The sequence below is a fragment of the Tursiops truncatus genome, chromosome 9 (genome assembly GCF_011762595.2).
Source record: "Tursiops truncatus isolate mTurTru1 chromosome 9, mTurTru1.mat.Y, whole genome shotgun sequence".
Taxonomy (NCBI): Eukaryota; Metazoa; Chordata; class Mammalia; order Artiodactyla; family Delphinidae; genus Tursiops; species Tursiops truncatus.
The window spans coordinates 15,583,104-15,600,921 of NC_047042.1; the positions used below are offsets into that span (position 1 = coordinate 15,583,104).

Sequence of the window (17,818 nt, forward strand, 5' to 3'; positions counted from 1 at the left end):
AGAAGTTACCTGAATTCGAGCCATACGTCTGGATTTAGGTAAAAAGTAGATTGAAAAACAAAAAACAGAATTAGATGGGTAATTCAATGCTGTGGCCACCTGGGTAGCAGGGACTCCAGGCAGGTCCGCAAAGGCAGCGGAGCGAAGAGCACTTTCCTTCGTTCGAATGAAGACATCAGAGGTGGCGCCCAGCCCGGGCTCAGCAATACATGGGGGCTTCCCTGCTTTCTCAGGAGCAAACCTGCCAGGTCGACCCTCTTTCTAAAGGGTTTAACCAGCCCTCCCGGAGCGCTGGGTGCCAGAGTTTATAGCCTTGGGCACCTCTTCATGACTCACTCCTTACAAATGTAAATGCACGAGCCAGTGCGCCCGTAGGTCCCGACCCGCCTCCTCGCCTGCGATCCGAGCACCTCCTTGCCCCTGCCCTGCGCACCGCTGGGGACGCGCACCCTGAGGCCGCCCCGCAGCTCTGCGCAGGGAACGTTAAGAGCCACAGCCCCGCCGCGTCCACAGATGCGGCCTTAAAACAAAAGAGGCGCCGGGGGAGGGTTGGACCTGGCCCTCACCCCCTCCCCGCCAAGTCGGGGCCGCCCGCCCCCTCCGCCCCGGCTCCCCGTGTGCGCATGAGCAGAGGCGCCACCCTCGGTTCCTCCCAGGGCGAAACTTTCTAATTCCCTTCTTTGGGCTCCGGGGCTGCCAGGAGCCGGGAGAGCGCTCGCCCCGCCGGGTGAGGAGAACAAAGTGGCGGCGCGATTTTTCCCTCCCCATCCCCCCGCTTCCGTGGGAGCGGCAGGAAATGCGAGGGCCCCTCTCTTCTCCCTGAATATTTGCCTTTTTTTTTCTCCCCCTCTCCAGAAAGGAAGACGGCGGAAAAGAGCCGGCGGCTCGGCGGCCGTGTTCTCCCCTCCTCTGCTGTGTCCCCTCGGCTGCAGGGACTGGCCATGGGGCGGCTCCAGATGTTCGCGTTCAGTTTCTTAGGTAATTCCGAGGAAACGGTGGGGGAAGGGCGTGGGCTTGGACGTGGGGAAAGAATAAACCAAGCTGTTGGTCCCAGCTTCGGGGGAGCCTGGGGGATCGGGAGGGGGAATCGGGAGAGGGGCCCGGTGGAAATTCTGCGCTGGGATTAAACGCCAGCGCCCTGGGTGGTAGCCAGGGACGGTGTGCGGGGATCGCAGGCGACCGCATCGCGGGGGGCTGTGCCAGAGCCCCGGGTGCTCCCGCGGCTGCCTCTCTGGGCTTGGCATCTTCGGCCCTTTCTCGGTGGGTCTTTCCGTCGCTGGGGTCAGGCTTCATGGGGTGGAGGGCTCGCCAGGAGCCCATTTTCCGGGAAAGTGCCCCGAGCTGAGCGCAGGCTTCGTCCTGGGAACAGATTGGGGCCATGTGGCTTTAATTAAGCATCAATGTTTGCCCCCGGATGGCGCCAGAAACAGCTGGACCGGGAGCGTCCCCGGAATGACGAATTGTTGAAGCCAATCCAAAGCCGCAGGGACTGTCCACCGGCCCCTCGCTCGGGAGAGTGGCGTCCCCCGCGAGCCCCACCATCCCCCGTCGCCGGGCGAAGCGCCCGCGTCCTCCGAGCGTGCATGCACACACACTCACGCGCCCGCACGCTCACAGATTTCCGCGCACACACACGCGCTGTCACGCCGAGGATATACAGGCTGCCGCGTGCGCGCGGGTTCACAGACACACACGTGCGCGAGTACGGGTGTGCGGCGTTTGGCCACCTGCCTCCCTGCGCCCAGATCCAGGCGTGTCGAAGTGCCCGGAGCTGCTTCCCGGGCACATTAGGGTGGGCGCGAGTGTAGGTGGGTTTCCTGGGAGTGATGCTCTTGGCTGCTGGACAAACTTGACGTCTCTGTTTCTGTCTGAATCCTCCTCTCCGCGTCCTGCCTTCCCGGCCTCGATCATCTCCCCATTGTGTCTCTTTTCTGTGTATCCTGCTTTTCTTCTGAATCTACTCTCTCCCCGCCCCTGCTTATTCCCTTTGCTGGGGCCCGCTCCCTGCTTGTGCCCTACCCTGTCGCCTGACCCTTCCACAGCCCTGTGCGGAGCCCAAGTGAGTGCTCAAGAACCCGAGTTCAGCTACGGCTGCGCGGAGGGCAGCTGCTACCCGGCCACCGGTGACCTTCTCATCGGCCGAGCCCAGAAGCTCTCGGTGACCTCGACCTGTGGGCTGTACAAACCCGAGCCTTACTGTATCGTCAGCCACCTCCAGGTGAGGGGAGAGGTGGCTCCAGGCTTTGCGCGCGCGAGCCTCCTCCAGTCCAGACCGAAGGGGAAGGCCCAGGGGACTCCGCATCCTGCCAGCGATCCAGATAGGAAGCGCCGCAGCCAGGGAGTCCCGGGATTAGGCTGGTAGCTCTCACCCTTTTGCACTGTGGTGGCTCACAGTTTGCACAGTTGCATCCGCCAAACATTTCCTGCCGCGGCCACAGTCAGTGTGGAAAGGCAGGGCTGCAGACAGATCTGGTGGCCCTGCCCCCAAGCCCTGACCTCTAAAAGACCCGGGCGTCTAAAAGACCCGTGTCTTTTTTTTTGTTGGTTGGTTTGGTTTGTTTTTTAATCCTTTTCTCTCTGGAAATGTATATAAAAGGTGGTTTAACCTCTTCTTTTTTATATACTGAGTGGTGATCTTGGCCTTTTCCCAAATCTTTCACTTGGATAAAGAGTATTCCAGCACTGACAGACACCTTGCAAGGTCACTCCCGTCATGGAGAAAAACACTCCAATGTTTTTGTCTCCTCATTTGGTGCTGTTCCCATCTACTTCTATTAGATAGCAGAATCAGATGCTTGCTTTTTCAGAATGCCCTGGTTGCCATGGTACCCGATAGAGGAGGACCAAAATGAAATTTCCGAGTGTTATCTGTTTCTAAAAGTAGACCCAGATCCTAGCTTTCAAAGGTCACGTTTTTTGTTGTTGTTTTGTTTTTTTGGCGGTACACCGGCCTCTCACTGTCGTGGCCTCTCCCATTGCGGAGCGCAGGCTCAGCGGCCATGGCTCACGGCCCCAGCCGCTCTGCGGCATGTGGGATCTTCCCGGACCGGGGCGCGAACCCGTGTACCCTGCATCGGCAGGCGGACTCTCAACCACTGCGCCCCCAGGGAAGCCCCAAAGGTCACGTTTTTAGTAAAATGTAATTTTAAAAGAAGGCTCAAAGCATAAACCACCGAGAATCAAAATACCTTTCCTTGATTTTGAAAAGGGAGGCAGGTATTTCTGGCCTCTAAAGCCAGCATAAGGGCTTAATCTCCTGCGCAGGGCAAGTGCCAAGCCACTTGCTCGAAACTTGGTCACTGCACCCACCTGCAGATCTGCCCTTCAGGAGTGGGACAGAATACCGTGTGGTTTGCAGGCAGATGCCTTCAAATGGAGTCACGTTTACAAAGCAGGAGGAGAGCCCATTCTGGAGACCTGATAAATTAAACCAAAGGAATGTGGTAAAGTGGATTCCACTTACTTGCTTCCAGGTTTATACGGAGATGTCTAGACTGCTTCCTCCTGATTAGAAGGGAGGCTGTAATTAAACTTTTTTTAAGTTCTGGTAATTGTTCTCCAGTATTAGTTTCCTTGGCTACAAGTTACTGAAGGCAGTTGATGTTACCTTTTCTAATATTAGCATGTAAATTTTACCCAAAATATTATGTTAACATTTACCTCCGAGGCCAGGGCATCCTGTAAATGAATCAGCAGATCCTGAAACCAGCTTTGACCAGAATGAGAATTGGATTATTTGCCTTAAAAGCAAGTAGAGCCAGACTCTCTGGTTTATGTGATTAGCCATGAAATTGTGGAGGACTCTTCACAGATATTAGAGCCTAAAGAAAGGCACTGGGTGTGTACTTCTCTCAGACGTTGAACAGGTGAAAAATTGAGGCAGGAAGCGTAAGTATTTTGTCCAGGGTCCCATTGTATTCCTGACTTGTAGTTGGTACATCTTGCCAGTCTCTAAATCCTTTTGGGAGGAGGGTGATAAGTAATAGCTAGCTAAATAGATACAAACATAAAAAGTACAGTCAGTTGATACTGTCCTTATAAGATTACCACCCTTGCTTAAATGTTGTTTGTAAGATGTGTGTGGGTCTCTATAGATTTCCATCTCAGTGTCACTTTCAGACCTAAGAGTAATATGCATTTCAGAAAATCTTAGAGAGCAGAGCCTTATGTGGAAAAGGAAACTTTAAGTGATGCTGTTTATAATTCACAGTGATGCAGTGCAATGAGGGCTCTTTTGGCTGTGACCCTCATTTTAAGGAAAAGGAAAGTGAGAAGAGAGAAGTTCAAAGCTACTCTAAAACCTAAAGTATATTTTTAGTTCGGGTCCAATTTGGCGTTCTTTGAATTGGTCCCAGTTTTCAGTGCTCCCAACATGAGAGTCTGGTGTCCTCTTCCTGGATATTCTGAGCAGTTTGTAGGCTAGCCTGCTCGCTGCCACTGCGAATTCACTGCTGGGGCAGAGGAGATGCTAAGAAATCTTTATCTGTAGTTCCCAAAGCTGCTTAAATACGTCTGCCTAATAACTGGTTTCTGCTTTATATAGGTTTTTGAAAATCAGGCCAAGTGAACTGTTCTCTTTTTATTTTCAGTTTCCTTTATGTCAGCAAAAATTCTCTAAAAAGCTCCTCAGCAGTTTGCTTCAAGAGTAAACTTCTCCAGTTATTCACTGAGATTAAGACTTAAGCCTAGAACTTTCATTTTGATTAAATTAATAGCTTGTGGAAACAATGCCGCCTTCTACTTTTGACCTTGAAGTTGCAAGAGAAGAGGAAAATTTCAGGAGTATTTCATACTCAGTTAAGTTAAAAAGTGAAAGACGTATGACAGGTCATTTAAGTAATTTTGGCACATGCATTTTTCTTGAAGCAAGTAGGTTGGGTTTTTGTATCGTGCGCTTGATTTTGGTGTGTGTGCACGCGCGATTGCTTCCTAGACTCATAGAACTGACTTTGCTTTCAGGAGGACAAAAAATGCTTCATATGCAATTCACAAGATCCTTATCATGAAACCCTGAACCCTGACAGTCATCTCATTGAAAATGTGGTCACGACATTTGCTCCAAACCGTCTTAAGATCTGGTGGCAATCCGAAAATGGTATGTGGTTGGTATGGGGATAAGTTCCAAAGAGTGTGATGGGTCACCTGGAAGGGGTTTACGGGCTACTGGGTGTTTGTAATTACGATTGGTTTCTCTATCCTGGAATTATGGCCTTTGACAGATTTACTGCCTGAAGCACTAACTTCTCTTGATAAAATCCGATCTTTCTTCCTGAAGTATGCACTTCCTATAAGAAAGAGGTCTTTCATGCGAGACCAAAGGAGTATTTCATAGTCTTCATACTGAGGGGGCCTTGGGGAGCGTGGGCATGGGCCGGGGGCAGTCTGGGGAGGGCGTGGGAAGGCCCTGTATCATCTCAGGCCCTTATTCCTCCACAAAACAGCATCTTTCATTTTCATCAACCCCAAAGGAAAGGGCAGAATCAACGCCCACCATCTTCTTTCCATCTAGAGAACATTTAATCATAGTACTCTGAGTATACATTAGATGTAGTTTTTCAGACTCAACGTGGATAATGACCCCAAGTCAGCTTTTCCAGTGAGTGTGTGAATCCCACCGTTTTTCCTTTCTTTGCCTCTTGGGTCTTGGTTTAATAAATTCATCAAATATGATACTGTTGCGGTACAACTAAGCCCAAATTAGTTTTGCATTTGTTTCAAACTTGAATTCTGAAATTTGAGGATTAAAGGTAGAGTTAATGTGTTTGTCATTAACAGTGTTACCATTAGAGCTTTTGTTTTTGATTAATTTATTTTTGGCTGCGTTGGGTCTATGTCGGTGCGCGTGACCTTTCTCTAGTTGCAACGAGCAGGGGTTACTCTTCATTGCGGTGTGCAGGCTTCTCATTGCGGTGGCTTCTCTTTTTGTGGAGCACGGGCTCTAGGCGTGCGGGCCTCAGTACTTGCGGCATGTGGGCTCAGTAGTTGTGGCTCGAGGGCTCAGTAGTTGTGGCTCGAGGGCTCTAGAGCGCAGGCTCAGTAGTTGTGGCATACGGGCTTAGTTGCTTCACGGCATGTGGGATCTTCCCAGGTCAGGGATCGAACCCATGTCCCGTGCATTTGCAGGCGGATTCTTAACCACTGCGCCACCAGGGAAGTCCCGACCACTAGATCTTTTTTACAAAACATTTATGAGAAAGGACTCTCAAAGAAGTGATTCTAAGCCTGGGCAGAGAAAGCCTGGGACTTCTGAACCACATAGAGCTTATGACAAATGTGGGATGTCTCTGACTGTCCACCTTTTTCCAGTGAGACCGAAAGACAATTAGAAGAAGGATGCCTCAACATCAGTATCAAGTTGATAGACAGTAAAATAGTTCATCACGTGCTATTGTTCTAGAGGAGGGTTTTTCTTGGTTACATCAGGACTTAATCAGTCTCTACAACTTTGAGTTTGTGGGACAAAAGAGGCCAAATGCCAGAAAGAAGGGATTTTCAAATAGAGGGGTTTGAGGGCGCTGTCACTCTGTCACAAGAGATCAGATGAGATTAGATGGATGGAACTTAGTTTTAGAAAGTCAGACTGAATGTTACTGTCCCCTCTCATCTCTCTGCTGTCTGATAGGTCACAAGTGAAGACTTTGTTTAGGAATGTGATTTTATCTATTTATGTTTTGTCCAAGATGAGCTTTACGTGATGTGACGTGTTAAATTATCAGTGCTCAGGCCCAGAAACAGTCTTGGAATGTGCACCTACTTTTAACTTACCCCTCCTGATGCTTTACTACTAGGTCCGACAGAAATCAAGTACACCATAGAAGAATGATCTCATTTCTTTTCTCCGTAGATTTTTCTTCCCATATTTAAAAAAAAACAAAAACAGAAAAAAACCTGCAGTGCTTTATCAGGTTAGGAATCTAAAATGGAATGCGCTTTTCAAGCCCACATTGCCGGATATGTTCTTATGTTACAGAACTGGTCCTAGTCTTTCTTGTACTTTACGCTATTTCGTTATCTCTTCATTTTAAACAAATAGTGCAGGTTTTTAAAAGCCTGGGAAAGGAGAGACAGATAGTTGCTTAGCTAACCTTGTTGTGGAGAGTAGGTTTGTAGTACAGTTTCTTTCTAATAAGTTAGATAAGGTTAGTTAGCACGGCTATGTTTTTCTTTAACATTCCAACTAACTCATATCCGTTCCAGTGACCACTTCCCCCCCACCCCCATCCCCAATTGACTTGGCAGTTGTCCAGTGGGAGAGTTTATTTCAAAAGTCCTACTGATTTCCTGAAAATACACCAGCCTGTGACATCATTCATCCCGACACATTCCTGTCTTCCTGCATTTAAGACTTCTTTTGCTTCAGAAGATGGACCCCCAAAAGCTCTCTCGAGCACAGGAAATGTGGAAAGGTCTCCTTCGCTAAACAGGCAGGCTTGAGGGCCCAAGAGATTGGGGAGGAGGTGCTTTCCCTCCCTGGAATTCCAGTGGATTGACCCCCAGGGCATAGTGCAGAGGCTCATTTGTTTGTTCAGGCTTTCCCCTGAAAGGGAAGATGTTAGTATTTGTTCTGGGCCAGTTTATTTATTTGACCCATTCTTTGTCTCTTTGGCATTGTTTCTGGGTTGTGGAAATGCACCCAAAGCCTTCTCCCTCAGGGATAGGTTTTTCTAAATTGGAGTGTAACTCACAAAACATGGTGGACTCTTATTTGTTTTCTTTGCTGCTGCACAGAACAAAAGGAATATGTTTGTGTCGACTGGAAGAGGATTGTGTTCCTGGGCTTCAGACAGCAAAGCTGAACCCCTACTGTGCACAGGAAGTGCCCCCTCTTGTTTCGCCTTTGAGAAAGTCCCTTGGCTAAGTGGGTTGGGAAGACTTTTCATTTTTTTCCTAAGCAAAAGATGTCTTTCTTGACAGCAACTAAAGGCTGTCATTCTGACATTCTGCCAGATGTCTTGTTCCAGGGAATACATTCAATACGTTGAACTCCAGAATGATTGATGAACAACTGAAGAATCATTCTGAGATGTGCTCCATCGCCTGAATCAAGCCAGGGTTTTATCATTATTTATCTTACCTTCAGCTTAAGATGGACCGCAGAGAGAACTCCTATGCGGAGCCTAAGGATACTTGAAGAGAATTGTCTCAGTTGTTCACAGATTTCCCGTTTACCTTGCTGTTTCCTTTTGTCTTTTCAAAAAAATCTCCTATAGGTGTGGAAAATGTAACCATCCAACTGGATTTGGAAGCAGAATTCCATTTCACTCATCTCATCATGACCTTCAAGGTAAGGTCTAACTTTCTCACAAATTCCCCTTTCAAAATGGATGGCTGTTGCGGCTTGGCCTCAGTGGGAACCTAAACATTATTATTGCTATAAATTGGGATAATTGAACAGCTTTTCAACATGGGCATGAAGAACTATGCCTAACAGATACTCTCTCTTCATGGCCGTAAGTAGAGAGAGTCACTGTTCTAAGATGATTCGACTGTAAACTTTTAATTAGATATCTGTTTATTTCCCCATGGAGACAGGCAGCTTTGACCTGCTCCCAAATCATAGTAAGACATCTGGAGAATCAGTCCCTGCTCCCTTGGGTTGATGTTTTAATGCTGACTTTGGTAACTGAAAAGGAAGTGTATTATCTTTAGTTTTCAAGGTTTTTCAAAATATGTGGGAACGGTTTTTGAGTTCCTTAAGAAATGTGCTTGCCTTCTTCAACGTGGATTTTTCCCATCTTTTTTCTTTGAGAGATGTAAAATGACTCCAGGACTAGGGAATGTCTGTGTACAAAGTCCCTTTGTTTCTTCTTAAGCAGCTGCCTGGAAATGACAGGCTTCACATGGCTTAAAGTACATGTTGGTGCACACAAAACCTATAATTTACTTATTGCTTCTCAGATTAAAATCACTTTTGAATCGTTTTCAGTTGGGGGCCTTATCTACACCTTCTCAGGTTTGGAAAAGGTGCCAGGGGTAGGTTTACAGTGTGGGCGGGTAGCCATGAAAGTCTTGCTTGTGTCCTCTGCCTAAGCCTGGGCGGCCAAGGGCCAGGGGTGGGCGTGGAAGTCACAGCGTGACTAGGAAGGTTGCTGGGCTGCTGGTCCCCAGGCCTGAGCTCTTCATCCCCTTGCTCCTCCACGGGAACCTGCTGTTGCTGGCTGGGGTGGGCGGGGGGAAGGTTTACACGGTGGCACCTGGTCCCGCGAGGGATTAGGGAGGACTTTTCCTAAACCACGCCTTGTCCCTTCATTGGCCACGTGCTCAACCTGGCAGTTAGAAGTGAGACTCAGCTTCGGATGTTGCCTCCACGTTATGGGACACCTAAAAATACTCAAAATCGTCTTTATGAATGTTTATGGTCCTGTCTTTTACTTTGTTCGTTTTCTCCTTTTAAAAGGTAAAACTACCTTTTATGGGTAGTTCGTTTATATCCAAAAGTCGGGTGGGCACATATCCTGTAGTTGAATACTCATTCAAGTGAGTACAATGGGCCAAAGATGAAATTCTGTGCAGAAGTGCTGAAAGTCAGACAGAGGAGGTGGTGATTAAACTGAGACCTAAAGAATGGGTACAAGTTGGCACAACTCATCCTTTGGGCCCCTAGTTCACGTGTGAAAAGCAACATCTACAGGATTGCACAGATTTGGGTGTGACTCCCCATTCTGTCCCTTACTGGCGTGTGTGGCCAGAGCTTCTCCTTCCTCTTTGGTAAAATGGGAAGAAAAATAACGCCTGCATTATAGGGACGCTCTTACCACCCTGGCATATAGTGGGAGCCTGAATGCTTTTATATATGCTGATGCTTGGCATGTAGTAATTGCTTTACAAATACGGCCTAAATAAGTGGATAAATGAATTCAGTCATCTTCTGTTTGTAAGAAACTGCCTTAGATTTTAAAGATAGCATGTTCCTGCTCTGCGCTGTCCGGAAGCTCCAGTCTTCTAGGGGAGAAATACGTACTTGCAAATAACTTACAATACAAGGTAGGATGTGCTCACTGCTATAGCAGAAGTTCGGATAAAGTACGTGGGCAGGGAGGAGGGTGAGATTCATTTTTGCCTGGGATAAAGGAGAAAGCTTTACGAAGAGGGGACTGAGATTGCACTTGACCTGGGCCAGGAAGAGTGAGCATGACTTTAGGGAGAGCAGGTAGAAGAAAAACCCTTCTTGGCAGTGTGAGAGCAAAGCTCTAGTGGTGGGACAGTTCGGGCAGAGTTTGTTCAACACGTACTATGTAGATGTACCTTGAACTTGGGCTAGTGAAGGGAGGAGCGGGAAGTAAGGTTACAGCCAGAAGGACTTTGCTTCCTTGCTGAGGGGTGTGAACTTTATAGAAAATGGGGAGCCATCGACAGGAAATGAGACCTGCCTTTCAGGAAGGGAGCCAAGAGGAAATACAGAGGAGGGCCTGGGGCATGGAGATGAGAGGGCACAGAGGCAGGGGGCTCTCAAGGTCAGCGGTAAGGGGGAGCTGGAACTGACTTAGGCAGGGGTGGTGTTAACGCAAAGGCTGCCTGTGGCTGTCAAGTAGGAGGAAGCCTCCTGCTGCAACCCGGAGTCCTGACAGTGTGACTTGGAGAGCTTTTCCCAGTCCCACGTCGCCCCTTGCTACCCTCTCTGCTACCCTCTGCTACTGTTGCCTTGGAGAGTCATTGCCGAGAGGAGAGCCCTTGTTTTCTAAGGGAGTCAGTCGGACCCTTTAGAATCAAAGACTCAGCCATGAATTGGAGAAGGAGTAGAAGCAGACAGCAGAAGGCAGGGATGAATCAAAAATTACTGAGATGTCCAAGCTGGGGAACTAGGAGGGTGGTGATACCATTGAGTGGTGAGGACAGGTAGGGGTCGAGGATGAAGAGTGTGATTATTCCTTTTTTTTAAAATTTATTTTATTGAAGTATAGTTGGTTTACAATGTTCTGTTAAGTTCTGCTGTATAGCAAAGTGATTCCATTATGAAAACGAAATGTATATATGTATTCTTTTCCATTATGGTTTATCACAGGATATTGAATATACTTCCCTGTGCTATACAGTAGGACCTTGTTGTTTATCCGTTCTGTATATAATAGTTTGCATCTACTAATCCCAAACTCGCAGTCCATCCCAACCCCCTCCCCCTTGGCAGTCACAAGTCTGTTCTCTACGTCTGTGAGTCTGTTTCATAGATATAAGTTCATTTGAGTCATATTTTAGATTCCACATAATAGGTGATAGTATATGGTATTTGTCTTTTTGTTTCTGACTTAGTGTGATAATCTCTAGGTCCATTTGTGCTGTTGCAAATGGCATTATTTCATTCATTTTTATGGCTGAGTAGTATTCCATTGTGTATATATACCACATCTTCTTTATCCATTCATTTGTTGATGGACGTTGAGGTTGCTTCCACGTCTTGGCTTTTGTGAATAGTGCTGTTATGAACACAGGGGTGCGTGTATCTTTGAATTACAGTTTTGTCTGGGTGTATGCCCAGGAGTGGGATTGCTGGATCATTGAGAGTGTGTTTGTTCTAACTCGTGTTTGCGTGGACATGGCTGTTTACTAAGTGGATTCGATTTTCTTAGGGTAGCAAAACCCAGTTAGCATATCCACAGTCTGTTTTTGTTCATAGCCAAAGGTTTCCAAACTCACAGCCCTTTTGTTTAGTATAAATTCAGAGGCAGCTATGCAGCAGTGTGAGGCCTGAGAAGGTCAGTGACTCAGCAATGAACATGGAAAGGCTTCCCTTCTGTAGGTAAAATGTGTTGTCCCAGTTTCCAGCAGTTTCCTAACTTCACAGAAAATTGGATAATTTGTCAATGGCCTTTTGGGACTCAGAAGGTTCCAGAAGGGAGAGAGAAGGAAGCATAACCAGGACTGGCTATAAGGCTTTTCCTCTCTGCTGTCTTGTGCCACAGAGACATCAAGGTAGTCTCTCTCCAAAGTGTTGCCACCCATGAGGCAGATCCCCTGGGGAGTTTGCCTTGGTTCAGTTATTGGGTTTTCCCCCCTTTGTTTAAAATTTTTAGTCTAATACTCTCTTGGGTTTAATAAAGTATCATTTTCTCATATTTCTGAATAGGTTCAAAAAAAAAACCTGAGCAACTAGTAAATGTATAAGTCAAGGAATCTGTCGAAATGTGGCTTTCCATTTCCTTACCCTTGTCTCCTTTTATCCGTGAGAAATGCCATCAGGATTATGAAGGATGGTGCAAGGAGAGCTGGGCAGGTACTAGTTTTCACCCTTAGTTGTCACCCAGATTTCTGTCAAGCATTTGTTTTATTTTTTTTTATGGTCCTGTTGAAGTTCTTGTATTGGTCGTCTTGGCCCCCAACATTTACTCTCTTTAAAAATTTTTTTAATTTTTATTTATTTATTTATTTATTTTTGAGGTACGTGGGCCTCTCACTGTTGTGGCCTCTCCTGTTGCGGAGCACAGGCTCTGGACGCGCAGGCTCAGCGGCCATGGCTCACGGGCCCAGCCACTCCACGGCATGTGGGATCTTCCCGGACCGGGGCACGAACCCGTGTCCCCTGCATCGGCAGGCGGACTCCCAACCACTGCGCCACCAGGGAAGCCCTATTTTTATGTATTTTTAAAGGTTACTTTCCATTTACAGTTATTAGAAAATATTGGCCGTACTCCCTGTGTTGTACAACACAAAACATCCTGGAACCTGTCTTCTACGAAGTAGCTTGTGCCTCCCACTTCCCCACCCCTCCATCGCCCCTCCCCCGCCCCCCACTGGTAACCACTAGTTTGTTCTCTGTATTTGTGAGTCAAGCACTGGTTTGAATTCAGAAGTGAGTGTCTCTGTTGAGCTTCCGTTTGCTGAGTTGCCTTAACTTTCTTGATCTTCCTCCATCGTCATCTGACTGCCACTTCCCGAAAGGCACTTACCCTGTTCATCACTGTTGAAGCTTTTGCCTATTTTTAGTGCTCATTCTGCTTCATCTCTTTTTCCCCATTGCCCCTGTTCACCACACCCTCCTAAAGCTCCATCCTGCCTCAGTTTCCAGAATTCTTGTCTTTTTCCTCCTTCCTCTCTGACATCCATTTTTCAGGCTTCTATTACACCATTAGCCAGTGAGGCAGAAAAGGTCTTCATTCAGCCTGGATTTGAAAGGTCTTCATCCAATCTGGACTGAAATCTCTCTGCCAATACCTGGCGAGTTAACTAATGTCCCTGAGCCTCGATTTCCTTATCTGTAGGACAGATGTGTTGTTAAGGTATATTAGTTTGCCAGGGCTGCCATAACACAGTAGCACAGACTGGGTGGCTTGAACAACAGAAATGTATTTTCTAGGGTTCTCAAGGGACAAAGTTTGAGATCAAGGTGTCGGCAGAGTTGGTTTCTTCTGTGGTCTCTTTCTCTCCTTGACTTTTAGATGACTGTCTTCTCCTTGTGTCTTCACCTGGTCTTCTGTCTGGACCTGTCTGTGTCCTGATGTCTTCTTCTCAGAAGGACACCAGTCATATGTGATTAGGGTCCACTCCAGTGGCCTCACTTTACTTTAATTACCCTTTTAAAGACCCTATCTCCAAATACAGTTATAGTCTGAGGTACTAGGGATTAGGTCTTGAACATCAGAATTTGGGAAGGACACAGTTCAGCCCGTAATGAAAGGTTAAATGAAATAATGTGATTAAAGTTCCCAGCACCCCTCTCTTGTCTTCTGTTAGCGCTTTGTTGATGTTGGAGCACTGACTTGGCTCTCTTTTATCTTGTCCTTTTCTTTTTGAGAGGAAATTAAATATTTGGAGGTTTCAAATTATGTATACAGTGCCTCCCAAATCCATGTTTCAAGTTCCATTCTCATAGCTGAGTCCAAGACCACTGTTTCCAGTTGTCCAGTGGGCGTCTCTATTTTGAGACCTTGCACGTAACTAGACCCAAACTACATGCCTTTGCTTCTCTTCTGTATCTTTGTTAGTAGTAGCACACACGCCCACCTACTTAAGCTCAGGGGTTCCTGTTTCTTTTTCTCCCTCCCTTTCCACTGGAATCAAACTGATCACCAAGTGCAATTCAGCATATTTTACTTCCAGTAAATTTTCAGAGCAGTCAATCCCATCCCTTTATCGCAGTCCACACTGTAATGCTTGAGTTAAGACCTTCATCTTTTTTCTGTTCACTTGGTTCCCTTGTCTCTTGTTTTGTCCATGTCCAGTAACTGCCGGAGTTGTTTTTCTGAAGTGCAATCTAAGCATTTCATTCTGTTCACTTAAATGTTTCAGTATTCCCCTTCATTGCATAAAGATAAAGTAAACCCCTTAGCATGGCAACAAATTCCTTCCCAACCAACCCCTCCTGCCACCTGTAACCATCTCTACCCACTGTCTGGAAAACACCCAGTTACCGTTTTAAGATAAGTTTGATGCCATCTTCTCTCTGAAGCATTCCCTAGTTGTGTGTGTGTGTGTGTGTGTGTGTATGCGTGCGTGTGCGCGCATGCTAAAATATATGTAGCACAGAATTTGCTTTTTTAACGATTTTTAAATGTGCAGTTCTGATGGCCGTAGGTATATTCACAATGTTGTGTGACCAACACCACTGTCTGCAGCACTTTTTCATCACCCCAGGTAGACACCCTGTACCCATTAAGCAATAGCTCCTCATCACTCCCTCTTCCCAGCCCCTCTTTTTTTTTTTTTTTTTTTTTTTTGCGGTACGCTGGCCTCTCACTGCTGTGGCCTCTCCCGTTGTGGAGCACAGGCTCCGGACGCGCAGGCTCAGCGGCCATGGCTCACGGGCCCAGCCGCTCCGCGGCATGTGGGATCTTCCCGGACCGGGGCACGAACCTGTGTCCCCTGCATCGGCAGGCGGACTCAACCACTGTGCCAGGGAAGCCCCTTCCCAGCCTCTCTTAACATCTAACCTACTTTCTGTCTCTATGTACTTGCCTATTCCATATGTTTCATATAAGTGGAATCACACGTTATTCTTCTGTGTCTGGCTTATTGCACTTAGAGTAATGTTTCTGAGGTTCATCCATGTTGTAGGAAGTATCAGAATTTCATTCTTTTTTATTGCCGAATAATAGTCCATTGCATGTGTATATCACCTTTTGTGTGTCTGTTTATCCACTGATGGACACTTGAGTGGTTTCCGCTTGTTGGCGATTGTGAGTGATGCTGCTCTGACTGTTCATGTGCAAGTCTCCATCTGAGTCCCTGTTTTCAGTTCTTTGGGGTGTGTAGCTGGAATTGCAGGATTCTCTAGCTTCTTGAGTTAGTAATTCCTTCCTCTTGTTTTCCCAAAGCACACCACATGTGACTCTATTATAGTGTTTGACGAATTGTTTTGTAAATAATTTCTGCCCCTTCCTGTACCTCACTGGACAGCATTAGTTACAGCATGTAGACCCCTTGTCTGGTACCGAGTAGCTGTCATTACACATCTACTGAATGATTAAACAAATGAATGAAAGAAGGAACACTCAAGCTATAGCAGTCATGTCATGGGAATGGTGGCTAAATGCACCAAAACTTGTATGCTATTAAGGCCTGTTTATAATCAGCTTATAAAGAGGAGCAGCTTATAAATAAATAAGTAAATAAAGAGGAGCAGCTTGCTAGTCTCCGGTAGGGTGGGAGGAAGCGCAAAATTTAGAGGCGAGACACTTTGCTGTGAAAAGAGGCTCCATGGAACAGCTGGAAATATTTGAAATCCAGCCACAGTCTGAAATACCAACCACATGCAGTCAGGGTTTGTGGCACACAATTGAATGACATTTTCCTCTGAGATTTTAAAATACAGATTACCAATAAAAGCGTCCAATGAGCCTCTTCCACCCTGCCTTTAGACATTCCGACCAGCCGCTATGCTGATAGAACGATCGTCCGACTTTGGAAAAACCTGGGGTGTATACAGATACTTTGCCTATGATTGTGAGAGCTCGTTTCCCGGCATTTCCACCGGCCCCATGAAAAAAGTCGATGATATAATTTGTGATTCCCGATATTCTGACATTGAACCCTCAACGGAAGGAGAGGTTTGTTTGTTCTTTTTGTTTTCCATTCTACTTACAAATCTGGTTTTTGATCATTGCAAAAATACCAATTACTCTTATATCTATTTTTAGGTGATTTTTCGTGCTTTAGATCCTGCTTTCAGAATAGAAGATCCTTACAGTCCAAGGATACAGAGTAAGCTTGTTTTCAAATAAAAGCTTTAATGAAGAACAGCAATCATGGGAGAATGCTTACCCAGAGCACTGCTACCCTGAATCTAAATATGAAGTGCTAATTCCACCCTCTCCATTTCCTTCTTTCTTTGCAATGCTCTTGAAATTGGCAGTTATCAGTCCTCACTGAAGGGGAACACGTTTTGATAAGAGTAACAGGTTTGTGTCATAAGACCCCAAACCATTATGCTGGTCATAATACCTTATTTATTGCTCAGTATCATGTATATATGACGTGTGTGTGTATATATATATATCGCGTATATGATATATATCATATAATGCATACATATATATAATTATGTATATACAGGTACAGATTAGGCCATTGTAACAAGGTGTCCCCAAAAATGCAGTGTCTCAAAAAAGTTGACTTCTCTCTTACGAAATCACCGAGGGAGATTTACAGATAAAGTACCATTCGCTTGCCGCAAGCAGGCTTACCAGTTAAAATACAGGATGGTACCCGGTTCAGTATGAACTTTCAGATAAATAACAAGTCATTTTTTTAGGATAACTATATCCCATGTGATATTTGTGACTGGTACGAGCCTATTTCATGCAATATTTGTGGTTAGTATAACCATGTGATATTTGGGACATATTGCTACTGCAATGATTGTTTATCTGAAATTCAAATTTACTGAGCACCTTGTATTATTATTGCCAAATCTGGCAACTGTAGCCATTAGGTCACCCAGGTTCCCAGGTTCCCTCTGTCTTGTAGTCTGTATCCACATGGTTAGACCTGCATCAACCCCACCCTGTCCTTGTCCCAACCTGTGGGAGGGGACAAGTAAAGGGCAAGCGACCTGAAGCCGAACATCACATCCGTTCACACCCCATTGGCCAAAATTAGTCCCCTGGCTACACTGCAGGAGATGTGAGATGCTCTAGCTAGTGGCTGTGTGCGCTCTCAAACTCTTGGCTAGAGCTCTTATTGTCAAAAGAAGAAGAGAAGAAAGAATCCTGGGGGAAAATTGGAGGTCTCAGCCATATTCAATGTGCTCATTAAGATGAGGGTTGCAGTTGCAGTTCACAGATGAGTCAACTGAGGCTCAGAGTTGGACTCACACGTATAAAGTGACGTGGCTATTTAATGAGAGATCCTGAACGCATGTGTTACGATTCTTAGAGCAGCGTGCTTTCCAGCATCCAGCAACCAGGCTCACGTCTTGACAGAAATACATTTTGATCTTGGTAGGCAGAATGGGCTTTGGAGGCTGCCACAGCTGGGTTTAAGTCCCAGCTCCAGCATATTAGAGCTCTGTGACCTTGGGCAAGTCATTTACTTACACTTTTTTTTAGCTTCTACTTTTTCATCTGTAAATGGAGAGTCATATTGACCTCTGGTTGTTGTGGACGGAAAATGAGTAATGTATATAGATGACTCACCAAGGTGCCCAACGCATAGAAAACGTTGGGCCCGTGAAGCTGCTGCCACTGTTGGTGTCGTCCCTGCCATCAGCTGTCACTCAGGCCTTCTGTAGACCCGGTCCTGCACCTCAGAGTGAGGATAAGGCCCCCTCTCCAGCTACTGAGGTGCAGTCAGTTGAGCAGAGGTGGGGTGAGGTCTTGCTGGTTTTTCTCAGTGGAGCATGGCCCTCCTTTGACCCAAAGCCCCGTGGCGCTTCCTGGCTCACAGCAGG

The 17,818-nt window shown here is 46.4% G+C and overlaps 1 protein-coding gene across 1 annotated transcript in view; it reads left to right on the forward strand.

The window, feature by feature from the left end:
* The first annotated feature begins 573 nt into the window (after window positions 1–573).
* Window positions 574–17,818, forward strand: part of LAMB1 (laminin subunit beta 1) — a 73,637-nt gene continuing 56,392 nt past the window's right edge. Inside the window, exons 1-7 of the mRNA XM_033862883.2 lie at window positions 574–727; window positions 856–978; window positions 2,043–2,218; window positions 4,960–5,095; window positions 8,211–8,284; window positions 15,789–15,977; window positions 16,068–16,131. Coding sequence (XP_033718774.1) covers window positions 942–978; window positions 2,043–2,218; window positions 4,960–5,095; window positions 8,211–8,284; window positions 15,789–15,977; window positions 16,068–16,131 — 676 coding nt within the window. The 5' untranslated portion in view covers window positions 574–727; window positions 856–941. The remainder of the gene's footprint in view (window positions 728–855; window positions 979–2,042; window positions 2,219–4,959; window positions 5,096–8,210; window positions 8,285–15,788; window positions 15,978–16,067; window positions 16,132–17,818) is intronic.